Source organism: Pelodiscus sinensis, chromosome 27, assembly GCF_052426305.1.
Source record: "Pelodiscus sinensis isolate ZL-2025 chromosome 27, ASM5242630v1, whole genome shotgun sequence".
In the NCBI taxonomy this organism is placed as follows: domain Eukaryota; kingdom Metazoa; phylum Chordata; order Testudines; family Trionychidae; genus Pelodiscus; species Pelodiscus sinensis.
In genome coordinates, this window is record NC_143078.1 from 9,013,527 (window position 1) to 9,032,416 (window position 18,890).

Here is an 18,890-nt window from a genome sequence, read left to right on the forward strand (position 1 = left end):
GATGGTTGTGCATGTTTTTGATTGATTCTTTTGTCACGTGAAAGTGGATTCAAAAGCCCATCTGAGATAATATTGCATTGCAGCCCCGTCAAAGGGACATGCTGCTATTAACACTGTGCTTGCAGTGTGTAATACGTCCCATTTCTGATGGCTGCTCCATAGAGAATAAGAGCCTATTACAGCTGGGAGGGAGAGGAGTTACTCCTTTAGCTCCGGTGAAAGAGGCTAGCTGGATCAAAGCTAGTTCAGGTAGGTCTACAGGACACACGCTGCTGTCACAGCTCCTGATCACAGTGTAGACATACTCCCGATGTTTAGTGCTCAGGAAGAATTCCTGACAAAATGCCTTATTACAAGTTCTTGTTATTCTTTTCAGTGGAGGGTTTGTTTTTTCTTTTTTTTTCCTGGAGAGTGTCAGGAAGAGTCCTGGAGGGGCTCTGGTGAATAAATCTGGGAACTGAATAAGGGAACTTAGAAAGGAGGTGCTAGATTTCCATGGGTGTCTAAGCACGAAGCTAAAAACAAAGTTGTGTCTGATGCCACTTGGGTGTGATGGGAAGTGACGCAGAATGTCTAGAGCCGCGGTGTCCAACACACTAGCCACTAGCCATGTGTGGCCATTTGGTTGCTTGAGAGTGGCTAGTTAGCTCACAAAATTATTTACATTTTCAGAATAATGTGGTTAGCTCACTCTGGGTATGTCTACACTATAGAGTTTTGTCAGAAAAAACGGCCATTTTCCCAACAAAACTTGAGAAACGTCTACACTGCAATTGCATTCTTTCGCAAGAAAATCGAAAGAACAAAAGGGTTTTTCTGGCATTGACAATCCTCATTCTATGAGGAAGAAGCCTTTTTGCAAAAGAGCTCTTTCGGAAAAAGGCGTGTGTGGATGGGGAAGAGGGAGTTCTTTCGGAAGATGAGGAAAGAGGAAAAAGCACAGGTGCCCTGGTGGCCATTCCGTCCATAGCAATCACAGTTTACATGTGAGAGAGCATCCATTCAGTGTGGACGCTCTCTTTCATAAAAGCAGTTTGCTTTTTCGATGCACATTTGCAGTGTGAACACTCTCTTTCAGAAAAAGTTTTTAAGGTCTCTTCCAAAAAAAACTTCATCCGAAAGAAGCCTGCAGCCTAGACGTAACCTCTATCAGTAGCCACTAGCGTGGCTACTCCTGCCTCAGAACTGGTTGGACACCACGGGTCTAGAGAGCATGGCATTTTGCAAGGTTAACAGGCATCTCAGACCTCATCTGATTTCCTATAAATGGGAAAGATCTTGCACCACATAAATGTTCCGATGAACATTTTTTAAATCCTGCTTTTGCAATAGTTTAAAAATCACTAAGCAAGAGGTGCTAGAACCACAGGGCCTGCATTAATTTTCCTCTCCGGTCCACTGAGTCTTTACTGTGAAAAGCAAGCTGTGTTCTCTGGTCCAGCAGTCCCATTGCTTGCATTGTGTCTTCCATACAAGCTCGATGAGCTTTTCTGACCTGGCGTTTGCTCCCATTGAAGTCAGTGCCAAAAATCCCTGATCCAGTTAAATTGTGTGGGCTCATGCCTTCGAAAGGCATTGCAGCGTTCAGTACAAAATAAGGTGATGTCCCATTCCCAGGGCCAAGCCACTGCTGGCTCCAGTCCCTAAAGCCCAGAGGCTGCACCTCACAACATACTGGGGAAGTCTCCCACTGTGAGCACCAGAGCGCTGGTGTTGGAAGGAGGGCCAGAGTGCTCCGAGAGCCACCTCTTCTGAGCTGCAGAATTGCCAACAGCCAGCCAGGCAAGGAGAGCATACGGCCCTGGTGCTGCTCTGAGTTACTGCAAAGGCCGCACCTTTCTCTGGTGCAGGATTGGCACGTACGAAGCTCCCCCTGCCTGGACTGCTTTTCCCAAGAGGCACAACACCGAATCAGCCCCTGACAGTACATCCATCCTGCAAGATGGGTGGTTATGAAATCTCCTATGACGCTCCATTAACATTTCATGACCTGATCCTGGGAGAGTAAATCACCCTTTTCATGTGCACTGACCATGAGAAACCAAATGCTGTTTGGGGACATTACTTACTAAAGCTGCACTGAGGGGCAAGCAGGTGGTTGCCGGGGTGGAGTGCACAGCCATACCCTGGTAATTACTTCCGATAATTATCTCTCGTTTTTTAAAGACCATTCTGCCGTCAAACCGGAGAAAACCGAGTGCGGCTGCACAGGCTGGGAAGCCCAGATGCCGAGCGCATAGCTCGTGGCGAGTCTATTAAGAAGCAGGGACGGTTCTTTTCAGTGTGACGCTGGCGGCAGGCACATGAGCTGCCTTTGCTGTGATGAAGCGCTTCAGGTCATCAGACACAATGAGGCCTCTCCTGAGCCCGCACCCAAGCAGGAAGCCGCGAATCTGGCTGAGGACACTCAGAGGGTGCGCCCGTCCTGTCCAATATGAGGCAAGTCCTGCAGGCAGTAGTGTCGGGCGGAGGACAGGCAGAGCACAGAGCTGCTAAAGGAACAAGACCAGATCTGCCGTGGGCGTCACTCTGCACTGATCCATTGGGAGTCAAGGGAGGGAGGCAGGCATGCCACAGCTGCGAATTTGGCCTGTGGTCATGCGAGCACTTCCGTGGCTGAATGTTCTGACTGCCGCTGGCTGTAGACTCCGCCTGTCTCTCCTAAATAATAACATGGCTGCCTGATGGCTATTCTGCAACAAAGCCATGGACGGTGGGTGAACCTAGGACTGGGAAAGGCAATTCCCCAGCCCCGCCTCTTCCACCTGAGGCTCCGCCCACTACGGGAGCCATGCATCCACCACAGGCGCAGGTCTCCAACTCCTCCTCTCACCCCCACAAGCCACCCCCAATCCACTGAAGGGGCAGGCCTCTCTAGCTTCCAGAGCCGTCCGGATCTGAGAACAATGTGGGTAGGGAAGCTGTTTGGGCATTTTCCACCCAGCCATTGTTTCGCTGCAGAATGCAGAGACCAAAGCTTTGCAAAACAGTGAGGGTGAGCGCCGGAGCGTCTGCCAATGCCACACACGTGGGAAGACGGTTTTGAAATTGCTGGAAAATCCCATTGCCACATTTTTGCAAACCAGAAAGTTACATCAGCATTGCTAGTTGGTATTGGCTCCCTAATATAGACGTGCCCTGAGTGAAAAAGTTAAGAGGGCAGGAGGGTCAAGAGCCAGATACAGGTTGAACCTCTCTAATCCAGCACCCTCGGGACCTGAGAATTTGCCAAACCACAGGAGATCAATATTGTCTAGCAGCATGACCAACACTTCCACTGCTTCCTGGGCTCTGAGAAGACATTGAGGGGTAAATCAGAGCTAAAGAACAGCACAGAACACTGAGAGCCAGGACTGGTGGCTGTAAACAAACTTTATGGGACGTGGGGAACTTGGCCACACCCATGATCAGTGGCCATCTGGCTAATTAAAATCATGCCAGACCAGAGTGAGCTAGACTAGAGAAGTTCAGCCTGTACCCAGCTCATATAAATTAGAGGAGCCTTACTGAAGTCAATAGAGTTGAGTTAATTTCTACGAGCTGAAGATCCTGACCAGAGTAGTGTGGGGGTAAGCTGTGTTCTCTTGTTTAAAGTGGCATATTGTAAACTTGCACGTCACAGCAGCAAGCAATCAAAAGAAAAAGATAAGTGGCAATTTTCTAAGTGAAATGGCCAGAGGAGGAGTGGGGTGAAGGTGGAGGTGGGTCCAAGTTTTGCTGACATCACCACCAGCTCCTATAATAATGGACAGAGATGTATACTGAAGGTGAGAGAGAAAGAGAGAGCCAGCTAGCTGCTTACCTCTTTGTAAGGGACCAGAGTGGGGAGAAGGGTTTGATTTGCTGCCACACTCTCCTTGCACACAGACGTCCAAGAGGAGCAAAGGTAAGTGGAGGACAAGATCACTTGAGGACAAAGTGTGGTTCATTTTTAATTTCTCCCCTATTGAAAACTTGGGTTTTCATAGAAACTGTTTTAGTGGAAACTTAAATGTCCTGTTTTGCAGAGAGATGTATGTTTAATTTTGGTCAGGGAAAGAGAAGAGACTGAGGGATTTGGGTTTATTTAATCTGCAGAAGATAAGAGTGAGGGGGGATTTGATAGCAGCCTTCAACTTCCTGAAGGGAGGTTCCAGAGAGAATGGAGAGAGACTGTTCTCAGTAGTGACAGATGGCAGAACAAGGAGCAATGGCCTCAAGTTGCAGCGGGGGAGGTGTAGGCTGGATATTAGGAAAAACTATTTAACTAAGAGGGTGGTGAAGCACTGGGATGGGTTCCCTAGGGAGGTGGTAAAATCTCCATCCCTAGAGGTGTTTAAGTCTCGGCTTGACAAAGCCCTGGCTGGGTTGACTTAGTTGGGATTGGTCCTGCCTTGAGCAGGGGGCTGGACTTGATGACCTCCTGAGGTCTCTTCCAGCTCTATGATTCCAAAGGCAGATTTTAAATGGCCAAATTAAGCAGCATCTCCGTCAAATAGAATACGATCCTGCTTTGTGCTCTGGCAGTAAAAAGATCCCCAGCTTTCAAGGAGTTAGACACTGATCACTAGGGCTTTTGCAGGCAGTGAAATGGTTTTCTCACTTGACATGTGGGGAAACTGAGGCACGGAGCAGGGAAGCCACTCTGCTCAAAATCACACAAGTTTTGTCTACATGGCTGCTGCTAACAACACTTCTGTGGCAACAGTGGGCACATCGATAGCCCAGGCTCCCAGCAGCACTTTAAACACCATGTCACCTAAACCTGTTCAAAATAGGGCTAGTCAAAATGGAATGTAAAACATTTGGTAGTAGCAGGTGGCACACCTGTGCTAGAGTTCTCTATGCTGCTACTGCTGGTGGGTGTGAATTGGTGGGAGCAAAAATGGGATTTTTTTTTTCAGGCTGAAATGAGCCGGGGGAAGACTCTTGGTCCTGGCTTAGTCCTGGGGTGCCCTGGTTTGTCACAATCGAGTGACTTGCCCCAAGATCATGACATTGCTGTTGGAACATGCTACTGTGAATCAAATTGGGTCTAAATCTAAACTCGTGTGAAATCCAGGCTCCGTTAGTGTCTGTGGCAAAGCTCCCCATTGATTTCAATGAGGCGAAGATTTCATGCTCCAATTTCTTCCTTATTGGCATTACCTCTTAGCTCTTACACCTCAAAGATTTAAAGTAGCTAGAAGAAGAATTCCTTTTGCAGGGACAGCCAGCTCAACACATTTCTCCAAATATAGAGATTCTTTGTGTGTGTCTATCTGTCTGAGTGAAAAATGACCTTCTGTGTGTTTCTTATGTTTTCCCAAGAACGCCAAACACCCGGAGAAAGATAAGATCATTTCATTTAATTTTAGAATGTTCCTGTATAGGAAGGAGCCATCCTAATTACTCTGTGTTTTAAGGCTTTTATTCATTTAGTAATAAATGTGCCTTCCATTTGAAGGGAACATAACCACTTGAGCAAATGCAGCATCCTTTTGGGTTATTTGTTTTGTTGTTGTTGCTTTGTTTTGTTGAAGGAAACGGACAGTTTCTGGGAAGTTAGAGACCATTTGACTTCTTGTAAGAGGCAAGGGAACAAATGAAAAGGGGGAACACCTCTGTTTGTCCCAGGTAGATTGTTCTGTTTAGAGAGATACAGAAATAAAACAGCAGATCTATTGCAAGTGACAGACCAAAGTGCCCCTTTCTCGCAGGAGAAACTGCAATGTTAGCCTGATGCAGTTAACCTGGGGACACCTTAAGATGAGCATTCACAGTAAAAGGTCCAAGGACAGGAGAGAATTTTTTGTGCAGTTTAGTTTAAGGGTCCTTGTCGCCCACGAAGGATGGAGGATTGACAGCTCTGGAAATGATTCTCTTTCTTTATGATTTGTATCGCAGTAGCACCTAGAAACCCCCGTCGTGGCCCATTGTGCTAGGCACTGGATAAACACAGAATGAAAAGCCAGTTTCTGCTCCGAGGTGCTCACAGAGATGAGATGACAAGTGGAGACAGACACACAATAGATAGGAGAGCATAAGAACCAGACAAAATGGGCCTGGTTTTTTTTATTTCAGAGGGGCTAATAGCAACAGCTCCCACTAGCTTCACACAGGGCTCTCGGTGCTCAGGGCTTCTGAGAATCAGGCCTAGAAGTTCATCAGCTTCAAAACAGGTACCGTTAAGGCAGACTTCCCCTGCCGCCCACGAATGAGCCTCATTCCGATTAGCAGGCACCACCTGAATTGGTGAGAGAACTCAGACTCGTGTTCCCTGGTCAGCTGTGTTGCTCGGGCTGCCAGCAAGGTGGCTAATTGGCATGGACTGTGATGGAGGTTTCTATGAGGTCAGTTGAAGGGACAGGATTGAGATTGGTCATCCATATAAGCGGAGATCACTAAGAGTCCCAATAGCCACAGACCGAAAGGACGACGTCCCAGGGGTTAGTAATAACGGGGTGGAGGGGAGACTTTGTGGAGGGAAACCAGCGGAATCTGGCAACCCTGCAGGTGATGTCTCGAGGGCTGCACGTAGAACCCCGATGGGCCACATTCAGGGCGTGGGTTGCCCATCCGTGGCTTAGAGCAGAGTCCGTCTTTGACTGTGGGATGTCCAAGTGCCATTCCCGACTCGGCTGCTCCCTTTGGTCTTTCTGTGCCTCAGTTCCCCTTCGGTCACATGGAAACACCTGCCCTGCCTTGTCTCGACGTGAGGCTCGGTACATCAAAGGCATTCCGATCCTGTGGTTACAGGGGGGCCAGACGAGCCCCTCTGCTCGAGGAGCATAGGCAGGATTCGAATTTGTGACCTAGAAATGAAAGGGGTCATGGGTAAAGTTCTCAAAAGTCCTATTTCCAATAGCAGCTTCAGTGCCCACCAGCCTAGCCCTGAGCATAAATCAGCAGGCCTGGTATGTCCCCAGGTACTTCTGAAAAAGGCCAAAGATGGCACCATCTCCTCCACCCTCGCTACCCCCCCCCCCCCATTTTAACAGGGAGCCCTTTGTAGCTGCCCTTGGCATTGAACTGCTGCATTACTGACCCCACAGGCAGTGACAGGGGAGGGGAGAGGATGTTTTGATGTGTCTGTCTTCAAGTACACCTGTTTGCTGAGCTTAGCTTTCATCTGATCCCTTCAGTCAAAGGCTGCCTGCGCTGTTAGCTGCACCATGGAGCCTTTATCTCTGCTCCCGTGGCAGTGGGCAGGCGGTAGGTGACTGTCCTGCCACTTCTGTCCCGGTTTTGTCTAGGGTTGCCAGGTGTCTGGTGTTGGCCTGGACAGCCTCTGTCCGGTTAAAAAAAACCAGAAAATTACATATCTGGTATTTTCTGTTTTTTCTCGGACGGAAGGCCACTAGCACATTCTTCCCCTGCCACATCTGGAGGAGGCAGAGGGAGCATGGGGATTTAAAGGTGCAGTGACTCTTTTCTTTTTGTGTGGATTTTTTTTTCTCAACAATTTTTTCCCCCACCATGTTTGGTATTTCTTGTGAAAGTCTCTGGCAACTCTATCCCCGTCAAGCCCCTCTGTAAGGGGTCGAGCCTGCAGGCATGTCTTGTGCCTCATGTGATTGGTGGTGGTCACTTGGGTGAGAGAGAGATGAGGGTAAATGCAGGGTCGCTTGGCCTCAACTCTATGTCCAACAACCCACAATTCCCTGCAACCAGTGTGAGGGAGGCACTTTACATTTCCGGCAGCTGAACTTGCGGCTTCCAATAGAGGGAATACACAGTGATTGCCTTGCAGAGCCCAGAGCTGCCCTCAATTTGTATCTCTGACACTGCGAGCAGGCTGGAGACTTTGCCTTTACACAGCTCTGTCAGAGCAGAACAATCATGGAGCCTGTGTTCTCTTCCTTTTTGTCTAATATTTCAGGTTGGGGCCAGGCCGGGATGAAACCTTTCTGCTTCATGCTCCTGCTTCTTTTCATCAGCGCCCCGCTTGGGGAGCCTGCAGATGGATATTTCCCCCGCTGGAGCCCTCGGCACACAGGTAACGCGTCGGCCCGTGGCGAACATGAGTCCCGGCACCACTGGGCTTGGCAGTTCCTAGCCCCTGTGCTCCTGGACTTGCCGTGTCAGTGGTGAAAGTTTTAAAAAAATAACTTGAGCTCCAGCACCTCTTTTAATACAGATTATGCCTTGGTGGCGTTGACACCAGAAGCGCTCTGTGCCAGGTGCTGTACAAACCCAGAGCAGAGAGACCGTCCCTGTCCCAAACCACTTCCAGCCTCTTAAAAGATTTTTAATTTTTATTTGGTCACCGCTGCGGTCGATCTAAATGAATCCTATTTTCAGAGGCGCTTGAGTACCCGCAAATCTAGCGGAAGTCAATGGAAGCTGCAGGTGCTCAGTGCCTCCTGGGAAACAAACGCCCGAGGGCTACATTTTTCAGATGCGCAGATGGCTAGATTTTTCAAATGCTCAGCACACCAGCGGTTGGGGCCTGATTTTTCCAAAGTTCTCTACACATTGGGTGCAGAGCTCTTTTGAAGAACAGAGTGTGTATTCAAGTGCCTGTAAGCTCTTGGGGGCAGAGACTTGTCCGCCTTTTACTGTGGCTCTGTACAGTACCTAGCAGCCTGATCTTGACTGGTCCTTACACATTGCCGTGATAAACTCCAGAGAGTCGTAATTGATGGGAGCTGGAGTTTGTCTGAAACGTGGGGGGGCATCTTACAAAACTTTCTGGACTGTCTCCCTGTTTTGGGCCGTGGGTGCTCCCTCATACTTCGGTAAACTCCCAAAGCGTGGCAGATGAATGTGCGGAGTAGGTTGTGGGAAGGAGGGAGGGGGAGCAGAGAGGGAGTTGGAGGAAATGTGAACATAAGAACAGTCATACTTGCTTAGAGCAAAGGTCCATCTAGTCCAGTATCCTGTCTCTGACAGTGGCCAATACCAGATGCCCCAGAGGGAATGAAAAGAACAGGGAATCATCAAGTGAACCCTCTCCAGTCACTATTTCCAGCCTCTGATAGAGGCTAGGGACACCATTCCTACCCATCCTGGCTAATAAGTATTGATGGACCTAACCTCCATGAATTTATCTAGTTCTTTTTGGAATCCTGTTAAAGTCCTGGCCTTCACAATAGCCTCTGGCAAGGAGTTCCACAGGTTGACTGTGCATTGTGTGAAGAAATATTTCCTGTTTGTTTTTAAACCTGCTACCTATTAATTTCCTTGAGGGACCCCTTATTTACGTGGAGGGAAGGTGATGGCACACAGGTCCCACAGGGGTGTGTGTGTGTGATTATTTAATTTATATTACAACGGTGCTGAGGAGCCTCAGTCATGCACCACAACCTTGCTGTGCCGGGTGCAGTACAAACACACAACACAAAGACAGACAGACCCTGCCTTTGTCTGGCACTTCTCTGGCCGCTTTCCCTCATCCGCTCCCTCTGCACTTTTCTCTGCAGGTGATCATTTCAAATACCTGGCCAGCCCGGCCCATGGGGATCGAACCATTCCTTGCTCGGAAAGCAAGCCCAGCGCCGAGAAGGCAGACCCCAAATCCACCTTGGCCCTGTTGTGCAAGCCTCAGCGGAGCCTGGTCCCGCCGGGGCAAGGCATCCATCCGGCCAAAAGCAGAGCCATCCCTGTCCCCCAGGGCTCGCTGCTCATGGAGCGGGAGAAGGATCTCTCTGCCTACAACTGGAACTCGTTCGGCCTGAGATACGGCAAGAGGCAAGCGGAGGCGGTGGAAGCCAAGGTGAAAATATTGTGATGCCAAGAAGCAGCCGCAGCAGGACGGGAGGGGAAGGTGTGACTGAACTGCAGCAAGTGTAGCTTTACAATGGATTCTCTTTGTTTTCTGTCCCGAGGGTACAGGAGGAAGGCATTGGAGGGGGGTCCCAATGGGCGGGAGGGGGGATATGCAGCACAGCCACCATTTTCTAGAGGGATTGGGGTGGGGCGGTTCTGTTTGCAGGGAGAGTGTCAATCTGAGATACCTCAGGCCTGATCTGCAGAGGGGGGCCAAGCACTCACAGTTCCCACTCACCTCAGTTTGATTTGGGGGGTGCAGAGCATCTAGGAAAATAAAACCCCTAATCATTGCAGGTGTCCTGCACCTCTGTCTGCAAGAAGCTGGGAATGGCAACAGGGAGGGATCACTGGATGATTCCCTGTTCGCTTCACTCCCTCTGGGCACTTGGTATTGGCCACTGTCGGCAGGCAGGATACCGGGGTAGATGGACCTTTGGTCTGACCCAGTATGGCCGTTCTTATGAGCTTGGGCATTTAAAAAATGGAGGGTCTGCCAGTCAATGCCAAAGGAACTAATGGGAACAAGTGCTCTAAGACAACACCCAATTGAACTCTGGAACTCACCGACACTGGGTGAGGCCAAAAATCGAGTGATATTTAAAAAAGACTATCCAGCGTTACAATTCAGGCGAACCATTTTGGAAGGGACGTTAAACATCATACGTAAGGGCTTAAGCCCATCTCCTTTCAACTATCCGAGACCTGGTGAGGGGAAGGGGCAGATGACTCCTCATCAGCCTGTGGCCAAGTTTCTGACACCTTTTGCTGCAGCATCCGAGACAGCATACAGAGCTAGAAGGACCCTGGCAGTCTGGCAATCCCTGTGTTCCCACGAATAGGGATGTTAAGGACTAGTTGACTATCGGAAAAGCAAATGCTTATTGGATAGTCGACAGGATAGTCAACTAGTCACTTCCCTCCCCCTTGCTGCCTCTGCCTCTGTCAGCTGGGGACTCCAGCTGATCACCGGTTCCATGCAGCACTGCCCCTTTGAAACACCACTGCAGCGTTTCAACGGGGTAGCACCACACCTTATTTAATAGACTTCTTTTTTTACCATACCCCTCCCGTTTGTCTCTTTCCTAAGGAAACCCTAATCTCATAGGCCCCTTCTCCCAGCTGCAGCTGTATAATATTCCTGCAACCACCACAGCAATTGTTCATGCCCCTGCAAGGGTTGTTGGCAGTTAGGTTCAAACCTGAGACCTCCAGATCTCAAAGCATGAGACTCAATTGCCAGCGGAAAGCCAGTAGTAGACTCCTGAATCTCTGTGCAGAGGGAGACTGGGAGCCACACAGCATGGCTTATAGGTGTTCCATGTATTTGTAGGAGCTTTGGGTACAATTTAGCAGCTGGGCGCAAGGGGGTGAAGTGAGCACCATGTGGCTAGCCAATAGTGATCCAGCATGAATACAAAATGTTTGGCCATTTCTGTCTGTTTCTCCCAATATCTGCAGGACCATAGCCCGTAAAGCTCCTTGAAGCAGGGCCTGTAGGCTCCTCCCTCCCACCGTGTCCCGTGCACGTACAACACGTCATAAATAGTAGTCACATAAAGCCTGCTCCCAGCCCCCATGCAACGTGTGGAGCGGGCGCACTCAGAACTCCACAGGGCATGGGGAACATGGCTCCAAATTTGCTGGGAAGTGAGCTCTCTGCTAATCTAATCTGTCAGCATAGGGGGACGCAGGACAGAGATTCCCTTCCCCCCACCCGGGCTGTTCCCATATGTGGGCTCTGATTTTCAGAAGTGCTGAGCACATACAACTCCAACTGAAGTCAATGGGAACTGCAGGTTCTTTTGAAAATCGGGCCCCACCTAGCTCCCAAGCCTCTGGCATTGAAATATTTCAATCTGGCACTCTTGGATGAAACCTTTTGTGGCCCTTGGCACTATTCGGTGTTCCGGCAATACTTGCAGGCCTGTTGTTGAACTGATCCCTACATTATAGGACTTGCTTGCTTGGTCTCCCTGAGCAATGCCAGAGGAGGCGCTGAGTAAGGATTCTAGAAAAGGACCACTGTAAATAAATCCCCAGGCGGATCGACTGCACAGCTTGCTGAGCTTGTAGGAAGTGAGAAGGGGCAAAGGCTGTTTCAAAAGTCACCCCTGTGCATTTGAGTTTTTCTGCTGACGCCTGTGATTCTCTGACGTTGTTTAATAAAGGCAGCTCCATCTTCCTCTGTGTGGTGTTGAATCTTCTCCCCTCGAGGGCATTGTCAGTGGCTCAGTAGGCATTTTATAAAAAGCAGCATGCTGATCAGCGAGCGCTGCGATGGCAGCAAAGACGCGGCCAACTAAAATATCCTCGAGGCTGTGCAACGTACTGTGCCAGCAAGCTGGCAGGGTGGGGAGACAAGAGAACTCCTACCAGCCCACGAGGATGCACGTATCATGAACCTACTAAGCAGAAGACAACAGCTCCTATCTAAATCTCCCCTGCATGTACAGCCCCTTCCTCCTGGTCAGGTGGGAGGAAGACCCTTGGCCCAGGATGTGACAAAAGGGCACTTTTTCGGAGGCAGCAGTCGCATGGCTTGCCCAGAGGTGCCGAGAAGCTGCATGCAGAGAGGAATCCCAGGAGTCATGCACAGAGCTGCATGTGGAACAGGCTGTGGCTACGAGATGTAACTGGGTGGGTGAAGATCTGGGCTGGACTTTTTGGGGAGCAGCAGCAGTAACTGGATAGGGAGCCAGAGCAGGGGACCCCAACAAGACAGTCACCACTCCGTGGTCCTGGCCTGGAGGCCTGCTTGAATAGAGACTGGTCTGAGGAGGGCATCCCAGGATCTCGCCCTGAGGAGCGCACAGTCCACCTGTGCAACTCCTTGCCAGAGGATGTGGTGAAGGCTAGAACTTGAACAGAGTTCAAAAAAGAGCCACAGCAGTCCCTGGGTGAATCCCCCGGCTCAGAAACAGCCCAGTGCTGGTTCACGTGGCCTTGCGCTACCCCGCTTCCCAGCACGTAGCACAAGGGGTGTGGGGCATGCCTGGGTGATTTGTGGGAGCGGGGGGCTCTGCTATTAGAGCAGCCTAGAATTCAGGCAGCATAAAGCCAGGTCTGTCCCTACTGTGCAGAGAGACAGCCCCGAATCTGGGTCTCTCCTCCTTTCCTCTGAGCCCAGCTCATGCAGAGCGAGGTGCTGCTCATTAATTTGTTAATCAAGGCTCCAGGGTCCCTGGAGGTCTCACACAATGAGGGTTATGAAAGCCCCGGCTGGGCCTTTTCAATTCTGCCTCTGGCCTCAGCTGCTCAGCTTGCAGGTAAGGGCCTGAGCCCCCGGAAGATGTGATTGAAAAATTCCTTGCAATGAGTGTGAGAGCAGCTGCTCCCAGCTGCCCTAGGACAAGATACAGGACAGGCAAGGTCTGTGACCAGCTGGGACAGACGGTGGGAAACGTCACTCGGGTCCTTCAGAACCCTCAGGGTCCCAATAGTTGCTTGGGCCTAGGGGGAGCGCAGCTTGTCAGCCACAGGCATGAGTGACAGGGAGGAGCTTGGGGGAGCCTTCCCAAGGAGGGGTGCCGGGTAAATGCAATGAAAGGCAAAGCGGGGGAAGGGCGTGCTGCCACATCGCATCTGGACCTGTCCTCCCAACTGCAAGCTCCAGATCAGCTGATCTCTTCAACCCTGCTGCTTGTCACCACTACCAGGTACACCTTTGCAATAAGTCCCAAAACCCACTGGAAGGCAGCTGTCTAGTGGTGAGAGCAAGGGATTGGAAGTCAGGACAGCAGGGTTCAATTCCTGCTGCTTTGTTTCGGTGTGTGTCTCTGGACAAGTCACTTCCCTGCTCTGTGCCTCAGTTTCACCATCTGTGATCGCAGTGCTCACCTCCTTTGCAGGATGAAGCTTAACGCATTCCTGGCTAGAAAGGGTGTCGAGCACCTAAGATGCAGGGGCAAAGGGCTATTCCCCCGATCCAGCTGTGCAGCTTTGTTGCCGTTCTTCTAACTGCAATGTACTCTGCATTTTGGCAGTGAGATGACTGGGAGAGATACTGCCCTTTTTCTGGACATCCCAGCCATTCAGCTCACTACATTGCCTGTAAGGGTAAACCCACAGACAGTGGCTCCTAGAGAGTTTCCAGGGCTGCTAGAGAATCAGGAAGTGTTGGCAGGAATTCAGGAGAGCCAATGAAAACAGAATGTGGATTTCTGAATGGGAAGCAGTGACTTTGCAGCAGTCTTTGTGTGACCAGAGTAAAGCTGGAAGACATGGACAGGAACAAGGCTGGAAATATTCAGTGATGCCCATGCCTAGGGAAGGACTAAACCTTAGAACAACAGATATGTGAATAGAACAGGGAATGTTTAGTAGGATGTGATCAGGTTATTTTCTTAGTGTGGGGGGTTTGTTGGACTTCTCTGTACTGAACCCATGTGACTTGTCCCACCCCCGTACACTGCAACTTTTAAACTGAATCCTGGGGAAGCAATTCCCTGTGTTTTCAATCTTTCTTTTTTCAGTTGCTCTGTAGCACATAGCAACCAAGTATGTTTTGCCAAGTGTCTTTGTTTTGTTAATACAAATCACCTTTTTTAAGACTGCTTTGATTCCTGTGTCCTAAAAGGTAGGAGATTCCATGTGCACATGCCTAAAACTGCAAGGACAGCTATTAAGAAATTGAAGGTTGGTTTGGTTTTTTTAAGCGCTCTCCAGAGGAAGGATTAAAGAAGTTGGGGCTACCTGTCATGTGCTTCAATTTATTTTAGATCCAAGGCAAACCAGGACACTCCAGAATAGTAATAGAGATGTAGCCGTGTTAGTCTGTATCTCATAGACACTAACCTCCCCCCCTCACTCCCCGACTGTTCTAAAATCTGATCTGTCAATTTTATATGTGTTCATTTTTTTTGATTGTATCCCTTTGGTGTATATGGTCGTGCCAATTTTCTTCCACTATTTGATCTGAGGAAGTGGGCCTGGCCCACGAAAGCTCATCACCTAATAAACCATCTTGTTAGTCTTTAAAGTGCTGCATAGTCCTGTCTTTTGTTTCAGTAGGACACTCCAGAGAGACTTAGCCACTTTCTTATTTATTGCCGGCTTTAAGCAGTTAATGTAGTTGTTTAAGTTTTACAAGCCTTAAAACAATTACTATACAATTTAAACCTTAAATACTATACATTCTAAAGCAATTAGTACAGCACCGAACAATGCAAAAGCAATTAATAGAAGATTTATCATATTATAATAATTAAGCCTAGTTCACTTACACTTCACCCGTAAGCCACCTACAGTACTAAACAGGAAGTCGTGGTCCCTTTGATTCCCACCCATCAGGACGCCATGCACTGGGTTGCCAGTGTAAAAGGTCTATCTACTTCTAGTTACAGCAAGCAGGACCTGGGGGGTCAGTCCTGCTCACTCCCTCCCATCACTTCTTACTACTTTGTCTGTTTTATAGCAAAGCACGACTTGGACATGCTAATAATATTTACCAGTTGATTACATATTGTGTAAGATACCTAAAATGCCCAATGCCCTTACTCAGGATACATCCTGCTATTAGGGTGTTGCAAAAATGATGTGCGTGGTTAAGTTTTACGGCTGTTTTGGTAATTACTGCTTATCAGTAATTACCGAAGTACCAGTGCAAGGTTGCTTGTTGTGTGTTCTTGACATCATCTTGCTGTACCACTGAATCTGCATGATTATGCCAAACGCTCCTGCCTCTCGAAGCTTTCCCTGAGCCTGGCCTGCATGCTTACGTGCACCAGACTTGAGACAGGCCTGGATTTTGCTTGTTAGAGATCCGCACTGTGGTCAAGGTAGACATTATTTATTGTCAAGGCAGGGCCGACTAGGCTCCCCTGTACCCTCCCCCCCCCCCACAAGAAGAAATTCCGAAGTGTGTCTTCCTGGGTTCTCAAAGAGGTTTTTGCATTTGGGTGGTGGCAGCGTGCCATCCAAGGTCAGGGAATCGGGGACAATGGGGAGTTTTTTAAACAGAAGCCTTTCATGGCAAAGTATTTTAAAGTCTTTTGCAGGCCCCCACCTTCTGCACACGAAGTGCCAGAGTGAGGAACAACCTTGACAGGCAGCACTTGCCATCAGAGCCTCTCGCAAGGATGCCGAGGCTTGTTCTACACTTGAACACCCCACACCCGTGAGCGCCGGAGCTGTGCCAACCTAACCCTTGAGTCGACGGTCGGTAGGTCTGTTGCCGGTGCTTCAAGAAGAGTCCCTATGGATGTGCCACATATCTCGAAGCGCTACTGTTCCTGAGCAAGGTAGGTTGACCTAGCGACTGTTGCTCAGGGAGACAGGAAAACCCACTTCCAGGGCTGGAGTGTGCATCCAAGCTACAGCATTACAGCAGCCTGGCTACAGAGCCGTAACTATGCTGCTGTAGGGCCGCTTGGCATAGCGTCACGCATTGCTCTATTAACCCTTATGTCCCTTCCCCATAGCACCTGGGGGAGAGGGGAATGAGGCTCCCCATTGAGACAGGTGAAGGAGAGTCAAGTGCCCCGGCTCCACCCCCTGCTTTTGTGAGAGGAGCCAAATCCCCCAGTATGGCCAGAGATTAGGACACAAGTCCAGCCTCATAACAGGCCTCCCCTCCGGCCTCACAGCAGCCCATCCAGAACGGGAACCAGGCCCCCAGAGGGGGACGTGTACTCCTGGCAACGTGCCCTCCCCCACTAACACCCCATGTCTTGCTTGTGGCCTATCACAGTGCTGGAATATGCTCCCAGGCCTGTGTCCTGACCATGACCCCCTCTTCCCTTCCAAGAGCCTTAAATTCAAGTGGAAACCTTTCCTGCTCTAGGAAAGGCCTTTCCTCTAGGAACCTCAGCTCTGCTAAGTAAACAGAGCCTGCGGGATGCCCTAGAAGGGGATTTATATCTGCCCTGCTATTTCTCATGTCCCTGCAGCTCCCAGACGTAACTCAGCAACGCAAGCAGGGAGCTGGTGGTTTATGACTTTTTCCTCCGGGCAGCCAGCTCCAAGGGCACCAGGTTCCCTGGTGTGACGCATCCCGGAGCCCCTGGCCCCAGAGAGACGGAGTCTCCAAGTCCCTTGATGGGAAATGACGACAGGCAGGCCTGGCTTCTGACCCTGCTGAGACCTGCAAAGCCCAGATGAGAACGAGCAGTTGCCTTCCAGGAGCATGCGGGGACATGGAACGGAACCAGCGTGACCAGGGAAAATCCCCTGGGTCCACTTTCACTGGGAGGGGGGTGATAGGCTGAGCAAAGGCCTGGGGGCAGAAACAAGCTGCCAAGTCAGAACAAAATGCACCCCAAAAGCATCCAAACACTCTGGCTCTGAGTGGGCTACAAGGCCGGAGGCACAGATCTGGGACTGAGGGAACGGCACATCATTGTCCGTCTTCCAGATTTTGGACTGCAGCCCCCTCCCACTATAACTTACAGCAACCTGTTCCAGGCAGCCTTTGGACTGTGCAATAGCCCCTGAATCCTGGGGGCCCACCCTGTATGTCTCACCCCTGCACTGGGGCTTGTGAGAGGGGCAGGCATCCGAGGACAGCTTGTAATGAGCCTATGCTGTGCAGGTACCCAAGGGGAACTTGCATTCATGGTGGCCTATAGCGACTGGAGCCAGGCACAGAATCTGCCCCAACTGCGGTCTTCAATAGTCACTTCTGCTGCTAGCATAGGACCTAGGGTGCTCTGTGCTTCCTTAGAGCCTGACCCAAACTCCTGGCTCTAAGCCCCAGATGTGAATTCACAGCTTCCCCCCTGTCACTGAGACTGGTCAGAACTTAATGCCTCATCCAAAGCCCTGAACCTTGGATCTGGATTTTGGATCCTGATATTTGGGCCAATTTGATTTTTGGAGCTGCGTGACCAGCCCTGATGCTCTAAGGGGGAGTTTTCATCTGCGAGTTTGGATTGGCCACTTATGGAGGCAGGAAGCTTGGATCCAGTCCTAGAGGCATCTAACGCCAGTATTAAAGGGGGGAGGAATCCGGAGTCGTCTTCTCAGCCATTCTTTAAGTCTTTCTTTTCCTCGGGCCCTGCTGGCAGTGTGCCACAGCTGCGTTCAAAACTACGCTGTTTGAGCGATGAATGCCTGGGTTTGTTTTTTTAGCTGGTTATGTCATGGCATGGGCCGTTATGTAACCAGGCTCCCCAAGAGAACATTTGTATTGCCTGCCGAGTCATTTCCCACTGTGGTCCCTGAGCCAGAGAGCTCCGAGGGCCCGATCCAGCACCTCTTGAAGACGCCTGCTGAGTTCAGTACACATTGGGCCACTGGCTGGTTCGCTGATGTGCGGGACTGGGCATTTTCTACGTGCACTGGGGGAAGAAGAAGAAATCAGCCTAGCTCTAGTTCTGCCAGTTTCAGTGATTTGGTTGGGGTTGGTCCTGCTTCAGGGAGGGGTTGATTTAGTTCAGTGCCAGTGGTTCCCAAATTTTATGGCATCACGCCCTCTTTTTGATTTTTGAGAAACCCTCTCCCTCCCCCCAAAAAGGAGAAAAACTTGTTGAGCAAAAAAAAAGGGGGGGGGACTGACCAGGGCAGCAAAACTTGATGGGGGAGGGGGGGCTGAGTCACCTCGTGTCCCTGGAATTTCTTCATGCCCCCCAGTTTGGGAACCCATGGTTTAGTCCATTCCTGCTTTGGACTCGATGACCGGCTGAGGTTTCTTCCAACCCTATGATTCTATGAATGAGTTGAGCTGCAATGTACCTTCTGCTAAGAATTCTACTGATTCCCACACCTATTCTGCCTGGAGTAGCGTGTGTTCTAGTTGTAGATGGAGTCGCTCATTGCATGTGTGCTTTGCCGGCAGAGTGAGCAGACATCTCAATACTAGGGGCTTATACTCCCCACCCCTGGAAAAAAAATGTCCTGGTGTTTCACGCTTGCTACCGGGTGACCCTTTTAGCTGGTTGCCTGCAACTGTCCCATAGGTGCAACTTGAAAAAGAAGCTAGTTTGGGCTTTGTAAATATTGGATGGATGCTCTTCCCCCACCCCCTTTCCTAAGTGCACAGAGAGCTCAAATTTGCCTTGAGCCTCACCTGATCACTGGTGTGAAGTGGGGACACAACACAACCCTTCTGATTTGGTGGGATTCACCATTCACTTGGCGTTGGTGCAAATGAGCATGCAAAGTGGAGATGGGTCCAGTGACAAGGCCTGGACCTTCGGCGGGGGTAAAGGAAGCCATGGAGC

General features: G+C 50.1%; 1 protein-coding gene across 1 annotated transcript; it reads left to right on the plus strand.

The window, feature by feature from the left end:
- The first annotated feature begins 6,791 nt into the window (after positions 1–6,791).
- On the plus strand, positions 6,792–9,691 carry KISS1 (KiSS-1 metastasis suppressor). The gene is made up of 3 exons (XM_089773565.1): positions 6,792–6,795; positions 7,841–7,957; positions 9,384–9,691. Exons 1-3 carry the CDS (start codon positions 6,792–6,794, stop codon positions 9,689–9,691), a joined length of 429 nt encoding a protein of 142 aa, XP_089629691.1.
- Positions 9,692–18,890: the final 9,199 nt, after the last annotated feature.